Here is an 18202-nt window from a genome sequence, read left to right as displayed (position 1 = left end):
GAAAAATAAAGAAGTAAAAAAATAAGAAAATTTCACGATGGCGTTTATTCCCAAGCGGGACCCCGCCAACAAAAATCTCATTAATCTTAACTCCGAACGAGTCGCCGATCTTGGCATGTTTATGATTAGGCGCGTGTGGGCATCACAAAGACGCCACCCTACATATTTTTACCCGATAAGAAGCTCATCCGTTTGTGTTGCTCTTATATCCTTTGTTGGCTGTTCTTAATTAAGATGCCTTCGTTGGACGTCCCGTTAATTGCCAGAAAAACAGGCGACAGTGATGACCTTCTTCCTTTATGGTGTCAACTGTCAGGCGCTGTGTGCATGCTCGAAAGGGCAAACCGTGGAAAGCATGAACAGCCGGAAAACTTAATATTTGAAACACATAGCGGACCCCGATAAGCATTTTCTTATGGAGGTGCGTGGAAAGTTCTAAAGTGCTTCCGTAAAGCGGCGCTTGGTGTTAAAAGGTTTTTGAGCGTGCTAGATATAAAATCTTGTGAAGCACTGAAAAATGATATGTGTAACTTTAAAAGGCACATAACCAATTTCTAAAAAATACAAATAACGAGCACTTTATTCTTTCCTGGCGTTTCCCGTCTTTTCGGCACAATTCGTGACGCCAGCAGTGTGCTCACATGACGTCATGAGGAATTAAGCCCACGATTTGTCCATATCAGAAGGATGTCATTTGTGAATTGTCTCCTACCCTGCTTTTTCACGCGGTCGCACGCCCGTTCTGCATTGTCTTGCATAACTAGCGTGCACGATCAACTGGTTTCACGTCACCTTGTGCGGTTTCGACTGCGCAAGTGGAGATAACAGCGTACAGCCTAAAATGAACGACATCCTTATACGCCCAACGCTTAGTGCTGACATTGCCCACGTGTTTTATGAAGAAATAAGTGGCGAGACGGACGTAGCGCCTGTAGGGAGAATATTGAAGGTGAGAGAGAAACCACTCTCTCGTCTTTAAACTTTAGGGGCCCTTGAAATGGAGGCAATGTACTAAAGGTCCGTGTGCTGAGATTTAGATGCACGTTAAAGACGCCCAGGAGGTCGAAATTTCCGGCGACTTCTACTACGGCACCTTTCATAATCACATCGTGGTTTTGGGATGTTAAACCCCAATAGTTATTATTATTTGTCCTCGCTGTTTCTTTACAGCTTTCTTTCCCTCCCTAATATGAATCGAATTTTTCGTAGATCATCGTTAGTCGTGTAGTACACCTGCAAAAGATTCTCAGATGAACCTACTGGCCCCGACGCGGCCTAGACCATGGCCATTAATTTGCCGGATGTTTAAAGAAGTTGTCTCACTCAGTAAAGCGAAGCTAACTTCGCCTGTATCTTTCTCTTTCGACTCATTGCGCAGAGGGCGAGACGCTCGAAGACTTCGGCAAGGCGTTACATCTGATGCGTTCCGACCTGGAGCACCTCCGCAGCGTCTTCATGGCCGTCGAGAGCGGCGACATCAGCCTGCTGCGTTCCCTCGGCATCCGGGACTCCGAGCTGGCGGACGTCAAGTTTTTCCTCGACAAGCTGGTCGCCACGGGATTCATGGATTAGTGGACACCACCTTACTGAACGCCCATCTCCCCAACTTCCCTCGTCCAAATCACTATACCCGTTCGGTCCCGTGCGCGGGAAATCGAGGCCTCCCCCTCCTCCATTCTCCTCTGCCTCTTCCCTTCTACTTTACGCGAACCTTCCGTGATATTTGAGTTTCATTTGTTTGTATGTATATTACGTTCAAGTCTATGTCATCTTGCCATGCCAGTGCCATCTACAGGGATATCTGCGCACCATGCAGTTTCTCTATAATAGTCGGTTACGACCTAAGAAAAAAATAAGACTCCTTCCACAAAAAAAAAAAAAAATATTGGTGGGCCTGCCCAGAGAAAAGTGACAACTGGTGTCCGCTCTCAGTGTATTTTTTCTCTGCTAATGTAAGCACTCGACATGCTGGAGAACACAAGGGTGTCCTTCGTGTCCAGAAAGTTATGAAAATTTACAGAGACGTTCAATTTTTCTTCTCTAAAAGCAACGACACAAACATATCTGTATGGCAAAAACAACTGTCTTAAGCTGTAAAAGTGGTTGGCGTAATCGGATGGAACACCTGTGCAAATTCTATTCAAGCCAAACAGCGAAGGCCGTGGGCGGAGCTCGTTTTTCTTTTTTTTTTTCTTAGGTTGTGACCGGTTATAGATCTGTCGGTCCCGTTGCTTCGGGACAAGAAAAACGACGTTGTGGGTTGGTTTATGTGATGAAAACGTGGCTTGAAGTGTGTATCTCACGCGTAAGCGGAAGTCGAGAAAGGCGTTAAGCATTAACAACCTGCGTTCATTGTGTAGTGATCCTATTATCACGAAAAGCTGAGATATCTGAGTGCGATAAGCTGAAAGCGATCTCTCCACGCCGGTTTGACTGAACATACGCACGCGTACGTTCTTGAGTGCTCAGTCTTTTGCGTAACTGTTGTTGATGGACGTATAACCAACTGTGACATTCGCCGGCCTAGATAAGCGTGTGGCATGCTTTCTTCTGTTATTTTGGTTCAGTGTGAGACCACTCAACGGGGAACGGGAAGACAACCAGATAACGTTGAATGTAGTGAATATATGTTGTGATATGTTAACAACCTCGAGTTTGTTGGTTCGACATCGTAAGGCACAAACAGGGCACACTTAACGAAGACAGTCAGAAGGAACGCGGGGCACAGACACCAACAGCTGGTGTTTTATTGTTCATACACTGCGGTAAATATACAACAAGTATCAAAAACAACAAAAGGAGCAACAAAATGTGTAAGGCCTGATAGAGAGACATTCCAAGCAGCTAACGAGAGGGAACCATGATTATCCAGCCCCCGATAGGAAAGCTAACTCTCTATCCACACCTATCTATATCCGTGTTTATCTATAACTAACCCTTTCCATAGCCCATTATAGATAAAGAGTTACTTTTCCAGTCGGGGGTTGAGTAATCATCGTTCCCCTCTCGCTAATTGCTTGGAATGCGCATCTATCGGGCCCTGCTCATTTTGTTGTTCCGTTTGTTGTTGTTGACACCTGTTATATATTTACCACGGTGTACGAAAAAAGAAAAAAAAAACTCCAGTTGTTAGTCAGAACCTGTGCCTCGTGTTTCGTCTCTGTCTTCTTAAAGTGTGTGCAGTTTTGGCCTTATGTGATGTGTTGAAGAGCCGAAGAAAGCCATCACGCTCGGGCAGAAAGGCCGTAGAGATCTTGCCTACGCCGACATGGTATGGCCGGCAGTCGCTCAGTAGTAACATAAGAAACTGCTGGTTGCAACTGGAGAACACGCTATGCTTTCGATTTATGCATGCTAGTCTGTTTCTTCTAGAACTTGCTTGTCATCGATTATTTTTTGCAAAAGAGGCGATATGAATGGAATCTTTAAATGGGTGCGCAGAATTAAACTCTACTTACAGAGCCATCGACTATCAAAACATTAATTGTGGTTGTAATTCTTTGTCTTAGAGAACTCCCGATTACTGGGTGTAACGGGACAATGTGAATCTGTATTATGCGCTTCCTGTTATAGTGTACCATCCAGTTGTGAAAAAAAAGAAACGTCTAGAAATCGAATGCCCATGGAAAAATATTTCAAGGAAGTAAATTGTCTTTGCATAACACTATTTGCCGCGCTTGTTGACTTATGACCCATAAAATAATACATCCGCAGGTGACACAGAATGGAAATCCACAGGCAAGCTAACGGTAGATGTTGTGAATATTCTGTCCTTAACGCAATATGTGTCATGATTATTTCAATACGAGTTCGTTAAATATCAGAATCAGAAAATATACTGCAGCACTACATTTGTCAAGTGAAAAAGCATGAAATCGTGTCTTCTGCGCGGTTTCTGGAGTTGATAAATAAAATGGCTCCCTTGTCTTTTGTCGTAATTATGTGAGTGTGCAAGAATTCTGAATTACTGCACTCTGGAAGTAGTCTATTTTCAATAAAATACGTTGCTTCTTACCCTACAATATTATACCATAAATAACAATACAGCAACGTACACTTTCTACGGCGAATCAGCTGCATAACAGGCCTTGCCCAAACAATCCAATGTTCGATCAGCGACATTTATAAAATCATGAAGAAAGAAATATGCTCCCAGTAAATAAACTTCTGTCACGTGTTCTAAGCTGTAATTACTTCTGAGCACACTATCTGTTACTATTCGACTTTTCGACACTTTATCAATCTACACACACTGTTTTGATATGAAGCACAACGATGTTTCCAGGAGTTTGCGTAAGGGACTCCCGCTAAGAATACCTTTATTGCCGACACCCTACGAATTCTGTAAATAAAACTGCATATGCTAACGATAAATTTGCCTTGTACTCGCCGTTGCTTCGACAATTCGTTGTTGTTGTGTTTTCAGAGTGTGTTTGATCTACTGAATATACAACGGCCAAGTCGTTAAAATAACTTCATTTTAGTTTTAGGCCTTTGGATCTATTAAAAGCAGTCTCAAATGCTTTCAGGACATGCATTAAGAAATTATTGCCTTGGTGCAATCTAGGACAGCTTTATCTATAATAAAATCACTATTTTTATCTGTACAGCACCTGAAAGAAAGATGATACTATGAGGTTCCATGAAATCTTACATTTCGCGAAATTATCTTACTTCTTCCATGTTGACGAAAATTGCTATAGAATACACTTGACATTAGATACATGCAACTCTGAATGTACAGTACTAGTTGCCTTGCAAAAAATAAATATAAAGTTTCACAACCCAAGCTTGAAGCTAATGGCGATAGCCGAAATCATTGCCTGGATTACCACAACTTGTTTTCACACTCTTTAAAATAAAAAAAGACACTTTATCTTCAACGTATAATTCTTAAAATATGTCTGAGCATTTCGTTTAAGGTGCCGGGAAATCACTATTTAAGCTGCATTTTACGGCAAAACAAGATGAAAGGCTTTTAAAGGTATAACAATTGGCAGGGAAATTATTAGTGTTTAGGTGCGTGTAATCTGGTTCGAATCGAGAGAAATAAGTTCAACTGGTGAAACGCAAACATTTTCCCATGTTTGGCCTAAGCCTTTGTACTCGGAGATATTTACTTGATTAACATCATACGATTCTAATAAAAATTATTGATTACTGGTAAGCTGCGGAAACCTTATCAGAGTTTCAGGGTTCTCAGATAGCGCTGAGTCTGTATATTTTTGTACAGTATATGACAGAAGCACTTGTAAACGGTATTAATCGAAACGTTGCATTCCGCTGCTATGTGATAACGTGTATGGTGCGAGTACAGTTCTATCAGAGAGGCTATTTATCAGCAGTTGTTCATGTTTAGAGGATTAAGAAGCTTATCAAGCATCGGGTGATAAAGAAAAAAGTGCGTGGAGCTATTCCGCCAATGCATATTTTCCTAAATATTCCTTGTGATCGGATCTAGTGCTCTTAGAATGGTAATGTGGGATTAAATCTGCAAATACGTATTTACAATGCCAAAGTGGAAAAAATGCTTAAATTATTTTTGCGTGTAGTATATGTTGGCAACGTTCTTTGTTCAGTGCTTCGCTATTTCTCAGTCGTTCTTGCAAAAAAATGTCAGAAACATTTTTCCTAAAGTTTATTTGTGTTGATTGTTTTGCGTATAACGCCGATTAATTTATTGTCCGAGGAAATCGTCATCTTGTGTAAAAAATCATATTTGAGTGCATCTGACGTTGTATCCGGAGGCATGGAAGTTTGATTTTTGTATTATTTTCATAAGACACGGCCACTAAAGGCATATTTTTAGAAAAATGTTAAACTATGGTTGTTGAGTTGCATTGAAGTTATCAATGAATTCCCCAGTGCCGCGACTTATGCCGACGTGGCCCATCTCACCAGATTTTCTTTCACACATTTCTCCCCCAAAAATGAAGGACAATCAACCCAACCAGACTTTCAAGATCCACATATAGCCTTTCAGGATTAAGTCTCATGTTTATGACGTACAAAAAATTCATGCGTTGAATAATGCAAGGACGTTAGGAATGTTTGTAGGCCGTAACGAAACGACTCTTTATATCATCCGCATATTTAGCCAACACAAATATAATGCACTGACAAATCAGACCTAGGTTTTGTCGATCACTAACAATAGACATGACCAGAAAAGTTAGCAACGAATTAGCTTTGTTCCTCAAACTGGAATCCCTAGGCCCAATTTGTGGTATACTGCCAGGATCAGAAGCGGGCCTGCTTACTGCGTCTACAGTTATTGCATGAAAAGGTCAACATATAACTCTCTCGGATATATTTGTTGCTGATATGATGGCAATCGTCTTTATTTGAGCGAGTATAGTAACCATGAATATGTACAGCTGAGCAATCAATCTATTGATTGTTTTAGGGATTGGTAGCAATATGTAGGATTTACCCAGTGTAGAGCTATAACATGCAAAGCCGGTAAACCTGATGTGTGTTCCCTAAGAACTGTATATCTAAATATACAGAGTATGACAACATAAAATGTTAACCGCTGCTGTATGTCCAACTAATTGCGCTGAGAAAGCGGACAGTCAGGGTGAGTTTATTATGTACGTCTTATGTTATACCAAATATATTCATGCATATTTTCAGTGTGAAAGCATTGCAGTATAGGACCGGAATGTGTAGTGTGAATGTGCCGGAGAGAAGAAGATAGAGAACATGATATGTTAACTGGCGGTCTTCAAACAGCAAGACAACTAAGAAAATTGGATTATCAATCACGTGACACCCACGTTTGCAAGCTTAACGTTGCTCATGGCTAAGGTGACAGTGAATCAGAGATTACCATTAGCCCTTTTGGGAAATTTGCTCATCAGGGTATATACATTTCTAGAATCTGAAAAAAAAAGGAATTCAAACACTATTGGCGAGTGAAATTTATGGAGTGCAAGTTTTTCCCTCAGGCACGAATTAAATATGTAGGATCTGTTACCTGCCAGCTACAGTCTATAGCAAGATTGTGTCACAGGCAATTTATCACTTTGGTTTCAGGAATACTCCATGCTAAGCACCCTTCATCAATAATATACTCCTCGTAGTAACAAGTCTAGTGTAGCCCTCTTATAATCTACGCTGCTAACCTACTCTGTATTGCTGGCCTCGCCGCCTCACTACGCTACTGTCGCGGACAATCACTTCTCGCCCAATCAAGAGGGGACGAAGGCGGCGTCGTCATGACAACGCACGAAAATGGCGACGCCGAGCCCCTTTGCTGTTTCGTGTGCGTGTGTATATTTCCGTGTGTGGTGACGTTGTTTTCTCGTTTATGTCCGCTGCCTTTTTCCTTCTTATCCCATGCTTCCGGATATGACGTCACCAGCGGGGAAAGTTGCTTTCCAGGTAGCACCTTGCGAGGAAACTATGAGAGAAACCAGTTACGTGAAAATGCAGCCAAGGTTGCCAATACAGTGAAATCTCGTTGAGGTGATCTTCACGAGAAGCGAAGTGTAAAGTGTATCAACCAAAAAATCCCGTTATATCAAGCAAGCTCAGAAAAGCATGAACATAAGCATACTCGCCTACAAAATCAACGGCAAAGGTTTGTGTAACGCCAAGTGACTCCACTCCGCGTAACACGTTATGCAAGGCATCTTCTCTCGACGCCACATGAAACACGCGTTTATTTAGTAACCTTCAAATAGCACTTTAATAGGAGCTCAGCTTATGAAATTTCACTGTCCTAAAGAAAGCTTTTCTGGAAGTTAGAAGAATAATGTGCTATTTTCTCGCTCAACGGCAGTCATGGTGAATATTTTGCGTGGCTACTGGCATATAACAGGCTGTTTTAGGAATCATTGGAGTGCTATTTGAGCGCGTAAAAAGCTACGAATTTTAGAAATATCATCAAACGCCCACATATGTAGTCGTATTATCCTATATAAGAAGAGAACGCATTCGCATTAACATCACGAAAATACATAGCTCCTGTGGGGCGTAAAACGGCGAAAAAATAATAATAACGTATTATCCGGGTGTTTGTAGAATCGTATTAACGAGGTTCCACTGTATGTCACTGTTGGATGTGCACTTCGCCCGCACACAGTTGTACACCTTCGGGTCGCAGTCCTTAGTCGTATGTAAATAGAAAGTGTATTGTTCATTGCGTTGGCTTTGCCGCTAGTCCAGAGCACCCTGAAAGTAGCTACTGTATTTCCAAATTGTAAAGTCATTCCGCGTAGAACCTTGGAAAAAACCGTAATGGTCCCTCATGAGAGCATGAGACGTTCTAGAGATATAAAATACGCACTTATTTAATTTATGGTATTGGTTCGTTTGTGATAGACTCACTAACGCAATTTTCCTTAGTGTGTTTCCTTAGAGCCACGTTCAATGGAAAACATGAGACACTGCTAAAACTCCATGCGTGTGAACCACAGCAAATAAATGCAAGGTATATGGTTTTTTTTTTTATCTCACATTGACCCAAAAATATTGCTACCATCACTGATACTACAATCAAATATGCAACATTTTACGTTGTGCCAACAGCTTGTTTGGTTTATGGTGGTTATCTCGTCATAAAGAACTTGCCGATTTCTCACCAACAAAAATTTGTTCCTTCTTTTGATCAAGAAACGCAATTGTTCACCATCTGACGATCTTACGATGGGTCTAAAATGTGGCCGATAATGCGGTGCATAACCAGACATTTGTATGTATTTTGTTGATTTAGCGCGTGTCTTCAGAACAGTGCCCCGTTTAAGCACCAAAGGGTAATTTACGAGGACATGAAATTATGATTAACCATTGTCACGGATGTCATGAATTCAAGCGCCAGAATTGCGAGAAAGAAAGGTTTTTCAAGTTATTTGTACTTGCTGGCTATTTTTTGAGCGTGATCACGGATATGACCGCAATGTGTTCGCTTCATGCAATTGTATATCTCTTTGTCGACACTTCGCGTGCTCTGTAACACGTTTTTTTTTTTTTTGAAAAAGTTCACTGATGATCAAATGCAAACCATGTCAATCGAACGCGTGTTTATGAAAAATGGAGGAAATTTTGTGCAAAACGCGGGACGTCCGCGTGAGTACGTAGCAGTACGTTTCAACATATATGTACATGCTTGTGTTCTTTCGTTTAAGGAAACACTGTCTCTAATCATTCCTTCGAGATCGCAAACGCGATGGCGGAGTCAATTAACGGAAATAAAGTGTCTCATCATGTGTTGAATTGCTTGCCTGTTGTCTGTTTTGTCGTCTAAACATTACGAAGCGCCATATATTGGCCTGTATGTACACTGAATTGGTTTTTGGTGCAAAAAGGCACATCGATGGAAGTTAACGAAAAGTGTAAGCTTGAACGAAACGGGGGAACTTGAAGTATGAGCCCTAGCTTAAGACTCCCCTTCAAAAAACGCCTGTAGACCGTGAATTGGGCACGGTTTACGTAAGAGAAAGCCCATACATCCATCAGAATACCGATGCGTTCATACAATGCTGAAATCCCTGTACTGCGCAAGCTGGACATTTTTCCCTGAATTCTTCATGGCAAGACAATCATTAACACGGCATCTGATTCAAATATTGCCACATGTCATCCTGTGTGAGCCATTCGCTGCGGCAAGCAGTGTTTCGCCCAGGCCATGGCACCTTGCCTTCGCCCAAACCCAGCAGCTTGGAGACAGCCACGGCTCCTATAGTAAGAGATACATTCAGGCGTCCACGTCTTTACCGAAACCAGACCAGAGCAGCGTTCGTTTTCGTTTACCACTACGCGTGTACATGTCACAGCGGATATGACCCATACATGACGATATGTTGCAAAATGAACAGAAATAAAAAAAAACTCACCAGTGACTCGTCTTGTTACAGGCGAAATGTTAGAGATACTAAAGTTCAAGTGACCAGAAACTAAATGAACCGGCATTGGAGCTCTGGTCAATGAAACCATGGCCATTTTTAGTATTACTACTGCTAGTCAAGTAAAACACGTGCGTATAAAGCGCCACACGGAAAAAAAACAGAAGAGTACCTAGCATCGTTTGATACACAAAAATAAAGGAGTTGCAGAAAAAGAGCAATGTCCTAAACAAGACATACGAAGTCTCGGTCAATCCCCCAGAGTGGGTATGTGCCATAGTATTGAGGAATCAATCAATCAATCAATCAATCAATCAATCAATCAATCAATCAATCAATCAATCAATCAATCAATCAATCAATCAATCAATCAATCAATCAATACATTCCAGCTGTTCGAAAGCTGGGCAGGGAATTATCAGAACCGGTTAATCTTTCTTTTGGGGCCACTGGTCTGGGACACAGCCACAGGCACGTTTATCTTGCTAAATCCCATCGGAAATGTACTTGAGGAGAACTACTTCTTGGCCTAGTTGGTATTGCTTGCTGTATGACAAACTGCCGCTAGTAAAAAAACACATACACAGAAGAGAGACGAACAGGACGACTAAAGGTCGGCACTTCCAACTGATTTATTTCAGGCATGAAACATAGGGATATATACATGTGACACACACATGCGCAGAATAGCCAGAGGTGCGTAGGCAAGGCAGTGTTGATGGCTATTCTGCGCACGTGTGTGTCACATGTGTATATTCCTATGTTTCATGCCTGAAATAAATAATTTGGAAGTGCCGCCCTTTTGTCGTCCTGTTCGTCTCTCTTCTGTGTATGTGTTTTTTACTAGCGGCAGTATGTCATACAGTAAATCCCACCGGCTTTAAATATTTCATTACTGATAATTGGCACTTCAAATGAATAGATTAATTAACTATAGGATGTAGGAATGATACATTACACGCAGGGGAGCCTGCGTCTTCTCTGGACCCAAATAAAGTTTGCATCATCATCATCATCATGATCCATTACAAAAATAATGGAAAATTAACCTACTACTCGACCAATCCCTGCATTCGATATGTACCATGCTCAGAGAAAAAGAACAGCAAGTACGAGCACTACAGCAGGGGTGTAGCCAGAACTTTTTTTAGGAAGAAGGGGGCTTCAACCCCACTTTAGTTTTGTTCGTGTGTATGTATGTGCGCGTGCATACAAACACACGCAAACTTGAAAACCTCGACTAGCTGCGCAACCGGCAGCAGAGAAGGAGATAGACAGGAAAGAGCGCAGGAAGAACCTTCGGGAGGGGAGGGAGCAGTTGACATCTCCGCCTCCCCTCCCCATTCCTCAGGTTCGGCAATCCACTACAGAGTTAGTCCCTGCTTGCAGCTTTGCAATATCAGTTCAACCGGCTCTGAATGGATGTTACGAGAAATGAGGCGATTGACAAGATTTATATGCGCTATACTTCCTATTTCGATTGCCCTCCAGAACTTCAGCGCCTCGGAAGCGCTGTAGCGACAAAACCTGCTGGGCAAATTAATCGCACTTAAGCATTGCTTTCGGTAACGAGCGCTGCTTACTCAAAGCGACCAGAGTTCTATTTGCAAACGAACCACCGTACAGTTTGCAAACAATTCTTAAGTAAACATGTACATGCTCACAGCTTTCCTGGGTTGTTTACTGAGTGCATAGGGGTCGGTCATCGTATACTCCACCAAGAAAGTGGACCATGATGCATCGGGCACGAGCGTGTACTGCAGAGCCGGAATGCTCATTGTGTGGGCGAACGCGTTCCCAACTACAGTTGAGCCCGTTCGCTTGGGAAACGCCTGTCACCGTTTCTTTTATTGGGGGTCGAAATGTCACTGAACGCTAAGGCTCTCCTGTGGAACTGTCACGCAATGCGTTCTCTGCCCAATTGTCTGCTACCCCAGAAGAAAGCTACGAAGTGAATTGAGCCAATTTACCCAGACTTTCATAGATAAAGCCGACGTTTTGGTAGACGACACAAAATCCAGTGCCGGACGTGCAACGCACTCATGTGGGTCACATGTGTTTACACTTCGGATGCATGGAGGCGTAGCGTAGAGGTTAATACGCTTGCCTTCAGAGAGCTAGGGCCCGGGTTCAAACCCAAGCATCGGAGTTAAAACTTCCTTTGTTCATTAATTTCGTTATCGCGCCGATCGTCCTATGTGACTGACAGTCGGAGGGGCAGCTTTCTCGTTGAGTCGGCCTAGAAATGCTTACGCATTTAAAAAAAACAAAACGATGTAAATGGAATAACTTGCTCGATTGCACGAGAAGCAATGTGCGCACAGCAATCGAGCACAATGATTACGCGGGCGCGATCGCACGTAGGACAGAACCATTCTTTTCCGAGTTGGAAGGTGAGGTAAGACAGCGTGCTCCCCTAACCTGTCATTTGGCGGGCGTAATTATTTCCGGATACAAAGAAACGAGCCGTTCCCCGCCCTTATCTGCATACATACAATAGCATTTGCATAAATTAGGTGGGCACCGGCAGGTGCCCAGCTCGTTCGGTCGTCAATGAAAGGCGGCACACAGGACGTGTTTGTATAACATGGTCGATAGAACGATCCGTCCGGTGACGTCACTTGCCTGTGGAAGAAGTTCGCCTAACTTCGTGCACTTTGGAGCGATATAGTCCCTGGCCGTCTGTAAAGCGTTCTGGTTCCTTAATGGAGCTTGTTGAAATCGTCGATGCGACAAGCACACTTTTACCTTTTTTGCGAGTAGAAATACTGCACGAACGAAGACGGCGCGAAAGTGATCTGAATGGCACTTTATAGTATATATATGGTGAAAAATATATATAAGTGCGAGATGTTCCAGTGGACCTCTAGTGGTCACACATCACGGAACATTTATAACGTAGGCGTAGACCTGGATACCACTGTTCTGTACAGAAAATCCCTCACAGCAATCACAAGCTTAAGCTAAGGGTGACTGCGATATCCTGTATTTAAACACATGGAAAGCGAAGGAATACTTCTACGGCATAACGAATAAAATTTGTGACATTATATGACAAACTCAATTCCGGCGGTTATATAACCAACGAATTTGATTTTACCACATCAAAACAGTGAGGTACGCTTACGCAGGCAAATGCGGGGACAACACTTTCGCATTAGTGAAAGAGTCATCAACAAAGCCACCCCAACAGGTACAAGTGTGACTCAGAGGTTGTAGCCACCGGAGAACATAGCAAACCCTGGGCTTCAACCTTCCGTGCAAGTGGGTCCCGCGATAAAAGCGACCGGGCAGCGAAGTCGGCATAACGGCGGAAACGGGCGTTCCGTGCACTTCAAGTCGAAGGTACCGCAACAAAAGACCGGAAATTTGTTGATTGGTGCGTCTGAGTGCGGGGGAAAAACAGGAGGGCGGAGGGCATTATTATACGCCGTTGGCAGGGATAGCGGGCATCCGTCGCTATAAAAGAGGGCCACGTCACTCGGAAGACAAATAAACAAGCAAACAAGTAAGTGAGCAAACAAACAGAAAAAAAAAGAAACAAGCAAGCAAGCCACAAAACAAACAGGCAAAGAAGCAAATTGAGAACAAAAAGAAGCAAGCAAACGGAGAGACAGAAAAGCAGATTGACAAACAAACAAACAAACAAACAAACAAACGGACAGACAAACAAACAAGCAGCAAGCAAGCGAGCGAGCAAACAAAGAAGAGAGCAGACTGGCAAATAAACGCACTACACACAAGCAAATGAACAAACACAAAAGAAAACAAATAAACAAGCAAGCAGCAAACAAACAAAGCGCTAACAAGCAAGCAAACAAACAAGCAGGGAACAGACCTGTTAGCGAGACCAGTTTAGTGCATTCAGCGTATTTGTATCTCTTTGGTGTATTATTTTAGCAATAGGAAGCGCCTGCTATTACGGCGGACCCGGTGTGGACGGTCACGGTCGTTGAAACGCGAGAGAAAAAAAAAAAGAGACTTTCCTTTCAAGCTGGCTGTCGAATCGATTCTAAAATGTCAACTGAGCGAATCAGATTTGCTCACAGGGTGTAAAAAAAGAAAAATGACGTCAAGTTGTCGAACAAAGTGCTAAGCACCGATTGCCGCTGGAAGCCGTCCATTAGCTGTGAGCTTTAGAACAAAAAAAAAAATCACCGATGATTACGATACTCCCTAATGCGAATTCTGAGCGCAGCTTCGTGTTGGGGCAACGCCAACTGTGTTTGAAGTTCTTGCTCTCCGCAGTCGTAGCAATATAATATTCGCCACATATTGCCACAGAAACTGTCAGCGCTCGAGTGCTACGCACACCACTCTGTGCATTGCAGGCATCGCGAACCAAGCGAAACGCCGACAACCCCGTTAGGACAAGCGAAGCCAGCCGCAGTGTACATGCCAGCCCTGCATACGCACAAGCTCCGACCCAGGGGCTACTGCGCGTGACGGAGGGAAACAGCGAGGTTCAGTGGCTCGTGGCTCGTGATATCGAGAGACTCCGCGTTCGCTCTCTTTCGTCCTCGTTCGCTCTTTCTGTTACTCCGACGCCTGCAACGCCAATGGCGACGCCGCTCAACGCAGGAACGGGCGCCTGAGAGTAGCAATAGACCCATTTAGGACCTAGCTGATCGGTAGGCGGGCACAGAAGGTCTACTGACTTTTAATAATAGTGAAATGCCACGAATGGTTCAGTAAATCGGGCTATGCGGTTTGACGGACAGGAACTGGTCAGTCGTACACCGGAGAAGAATTCACAAAACTGCTCTTTCGTAACGTGACCAGGATTTGGGGAAATTAGAGTTACTGTGTATGCTACTTTAGGTAGCAATAATGAGAACCAACAGACAATAACGCCAAGGAAAGTATAGGGGGTGTTATCTGTAGTATTTATAATATAAATGTGAAGAAAGTAAAGTGGACGAAAAGATAACGCGCCGGCGGCAAGTTATCTTCTTGTCCACTTTACTTTCTATCGTCTGTTAGTTCTCATTAATATTGTGTCTAACAAAGAAAAACGATCCCTTAAGAGTCGTCCCCTTTCCTTCATTCATAGCGAGGGTCTCGTTCTGGCAGACTTGATGCAGGGGCGTAGCCAGAAACTTTTTTCGGGGGAGGTTCAACCATAATTTATGTATGTTCGTGCGTGCGTTTATATGTGTGCGTGTATATATACGCAAGCAAAACCGAAAAATTTCGGGGGGGGGGGGGGGTTGAACCCCCCCCCCCTTGGCTACGCCCCTGACTTGATGCCTTCAGGTAGTAGGCGAGGGATTATTGGTGAGCTGCCAGCTCGTAAAAAGATCACGTTCTACGTGACGCCAACAGGCAGAAAAAAGAGTGTTCTACACCAGCCGACATGGCTGCGATTGGCGCTGACTAACACTCCTAGGTTTAAATGAACATATATACCCCATAAAGTGAACGAGATGATGACCGCCGCCGTAGCTCAGCGGTAGAGCATCGGACGCGTTATTCGAAGGTCGCAGGTTCGGTCCCTGCAGGCGGCAAGTTATCTTTTCGTCCACTTTACTTTCTTTGCATTTATATTCTAAATACTACAGATAACGCCCCCTATACTTTCGTTGGTGTTATTGTCTGTTAGTTCTCATTAATATTGTGTCTAACAAAGAAAAACGAGCCTTTTAGAGTCGTCCCCTTTCCTTAATTCTTTAGGTGGCATTACAGTATATATACCTATATGCTACCTAAGGGTAGCATATACAGTAACTCTAGGGGACACTAGGTTTACTGTATGTGCTACCTTTAGCTAGCAGAGTTGCGCATAGGTCCGGCTAGCAACCATAGCTATGCGGTGAAGTTGCACTCTGTTTTTGCAGGCGACATGCATACCGTGTGACCGATAAACATGTCTGGAGTGTCAAAGGCCGGCGATTAACATTGGCTGTCGATGACTAGTGTTAATTCAGTTCGCTGCAGCGGCGGAGTCGAGAAATACAAAAATTGGCCCGAGCGTCCGCTTCCCTGCAATACATAGTTGCTAGCGGTGTTTGGAAGACAGATGCGCAACTCTGCTACCTAAAGGTAGCATATACAGTAACTCTAGGGGACATTTGCCCGTAGCGCCATCTCTCGGCGGTGACAGCGGTGGCCTGCCATAACTGAATGAAAAGTAGGCTAAAAATATCATATCTAACGAAATAAGATAGTTATCAAAAACGACTCCCGGTTCTATAGAGCAGAGACTTATTTGAACATTCTGTTAAAATTACAGTGTCGCACTACAAACCACGTTGCTTCTCAGAGCGTTTAATATTTTACAGTGGGGCCCCATGTGTTTCTGATGGGCGGTATTCAATTATCCTGGGGAGCCACACGCTTTGTAGAGCGATAGTGCAGTTTTACTAAAATGTTCCAGTAGGTCTCTGCTGTTTAAAACGTCGTTTTCGATAACTATCTTTTTTAAAGAGATACATTATTTTTCGCCTATTTCCCATTCAATTAAGGCAGGGTGCCGTTGCTGCCTCCGAGAGATGGCGCCAGGTACAGATCTTCCCAAATCCTGGGAATGGTGCGTTTTCCCATTCGTCAGCCGGCTTCGCTAATGATATGTTCCGCATCGTGATTAGCGTAAATACTCTCCTACGAAAATTTTTAGCTTAAGACGTTTTGGGAAATACTGGCCTAAGGGAGAGATGGCGCATGGAGGACTGTGGGCTAATTTTACCCTCCCCCGACGCGGACGTCACGAACAGTTGACGTATGAAACCGTCAAATTTCACCACCGCGTAATACAAAAAATTGGACCATCTCCCCGAAGGGAACGCTGATGGGATGCGAAGCAGCAGCGTTGCGCACGGGTGGTGTCACGGGTTGAACGGCGCTAACGCGGGTGCTGCGGTGAGCGCTGGAAGATTCGTTTGAAGCGAAACTCAGTGTAGCGTTTACTGGTGTAAACGTTTGTTTGAAACGCAGACACGGGAGGCAGCCGGCCGTTGCGGCTCTCCGGCGGGTGAGGGAGGGAGTGACGTACCAACACCAGAGGGTGTTGGACGTACGCGCGCACCTGCGAGGGAAGCGTGCGAGGGGTGCGTGACGTCAACGCCCAGCTGCGGCGTGACCTACTTGGCACCGCTCCAACCCCTGCGCCGAATGAAGCACGTTGCCTCGCGTTTGTGCGGACGGACAGCGTTACACAGGCTAGTCAAAGAGCTGCTACGCATCTAAAAGGTCACGAGATTGACTTTCAGTGGTTACCTGGACATTGCGGTATCAGTGTAAATGATTCCGCAGATAACGCTGCTCGCGCATCACATCGGGAAGAAAACAGCGTTCTAATTCCGCTTTCAAGGACAGACGCTGCGAGGCAGATTCGACAACTGGCCCACAACTGGTCCACAACTGGTCCACAACTGGCCCACAGTCTCACACTGACGGAGCTGAACACGCAAGACATAAGGCATACCGGACTGCATCAGTTGAACCCATCACTGCAACTTCGACCTCCATCCGGTCTTCAGCGACGCGAAGCTTCGCTTCTTTATCGCCCTTGGTTGGGAGTAGATTTCACGAAGGTACGTACAACGTTTATCGGAATGACTGACAGTGCGTCTTGAGGTGTTTGCCGCACCGAAGAAAACATCGACCCCTTGCTGTGCCCCTGTCCTCGATTTGCCTCGGAGAGATGAGTACTTTCCAACGCACTGCGACGACTGTACGATCGGCCACTCTCCGCGCAGGTGCTACTACAACACCATCCCCATCTTTCGAAGGCCCACAAAGCAGCGAAGTGAAGGCATTCTCGCGCTTTTTGAGGACGACGGGCTTGTGCGAACACCTCTGACTTGTGGTGCAGTCCCGCACGCTGCAGTGAATTCACTGCCTCTCTCTCTCTTTTTTTTTCTTTTTTCCTTCCCTCTTATCTATGTTTCGGCTGAGAGGCTCGCATGCACGCAAGAGTCTCCACCACCCCATTCCCCTCTCCTTGTTTTGCCGGATCGTTCAATAAAGTTATTCACTCACTCACTCTCATCTTTCTATTGCCCTTCCCCAATCCTCCAGTGTATGGTAGAAAAACCGGAAACTTTTCTGGTTAACCTCCTTGTCTTCTCCCTTTCTGTTTCCTTCCTTCCTTTCTTCCTTCCTTCTTTCCTTCCTTCTTTACGGCAGTTCTTTAACGCACACAAGGTGCGTGGTGATTTCTTTTTGAGGCGATAACCTTATACGTCTCACGAGAAGGGTCGCTGGGAGAAAAAAGACGGCGTGTGGTACAAAAAGTCACGTGACTGCCCGTAGCCTCGTGGCTCGAGGCAGGCGAGCGGCGTGTTCACTCCGTCCTTGCGGCATTCGCGTAACAAAAAAAAAAAAACATTGCTGCACTGCAGTGCCTTTACTGC

General features: G+C 44.2%; 1 protein-coding gene across 1 annotated transcript in view; it reads left to right on the top strand.

Annotated features, from left to right (window-relative positions):
- LOC119401537 (IDLSRF-like peptide) overlaps positions 1–9219 on the top strand; it is a 153222-nt gene extending 144003 nt beyond the window's left edge. The window contains exon 4 of the mRNA XM_037668428.2: positions 1379–9219. Coding sequence (XP_037524356.1) covers positions 1379–1572 — 194 coding nt within the window. The 3' untranslated portion in view covers positions 1573–9219. The remainder of the gene's footprint in view (positions 1–1378) is intronic.
- Positions 9220–18202: the final 8983 nt, after the last annotated feature.

Source organism: Rhipicephalus sanguineus, chromosome 8, assembly GCF_013339695.2.
Source record: "Rhipicephalus sanguineus isolate Rsan-2018 chromosome 8, BIME_Rsan_1.4, whole genome shotgun sequence".
Lineage (NCBI taxonomy): Eukaryota > Metazoa > Arthropoda > Arachnida > Ixodida > Ixodidae > Rhipicephalus > Rhipicephalus sanguineus.
This window is presented reverse-complemented; position numbering and strand designations above follow the sequence as displayed.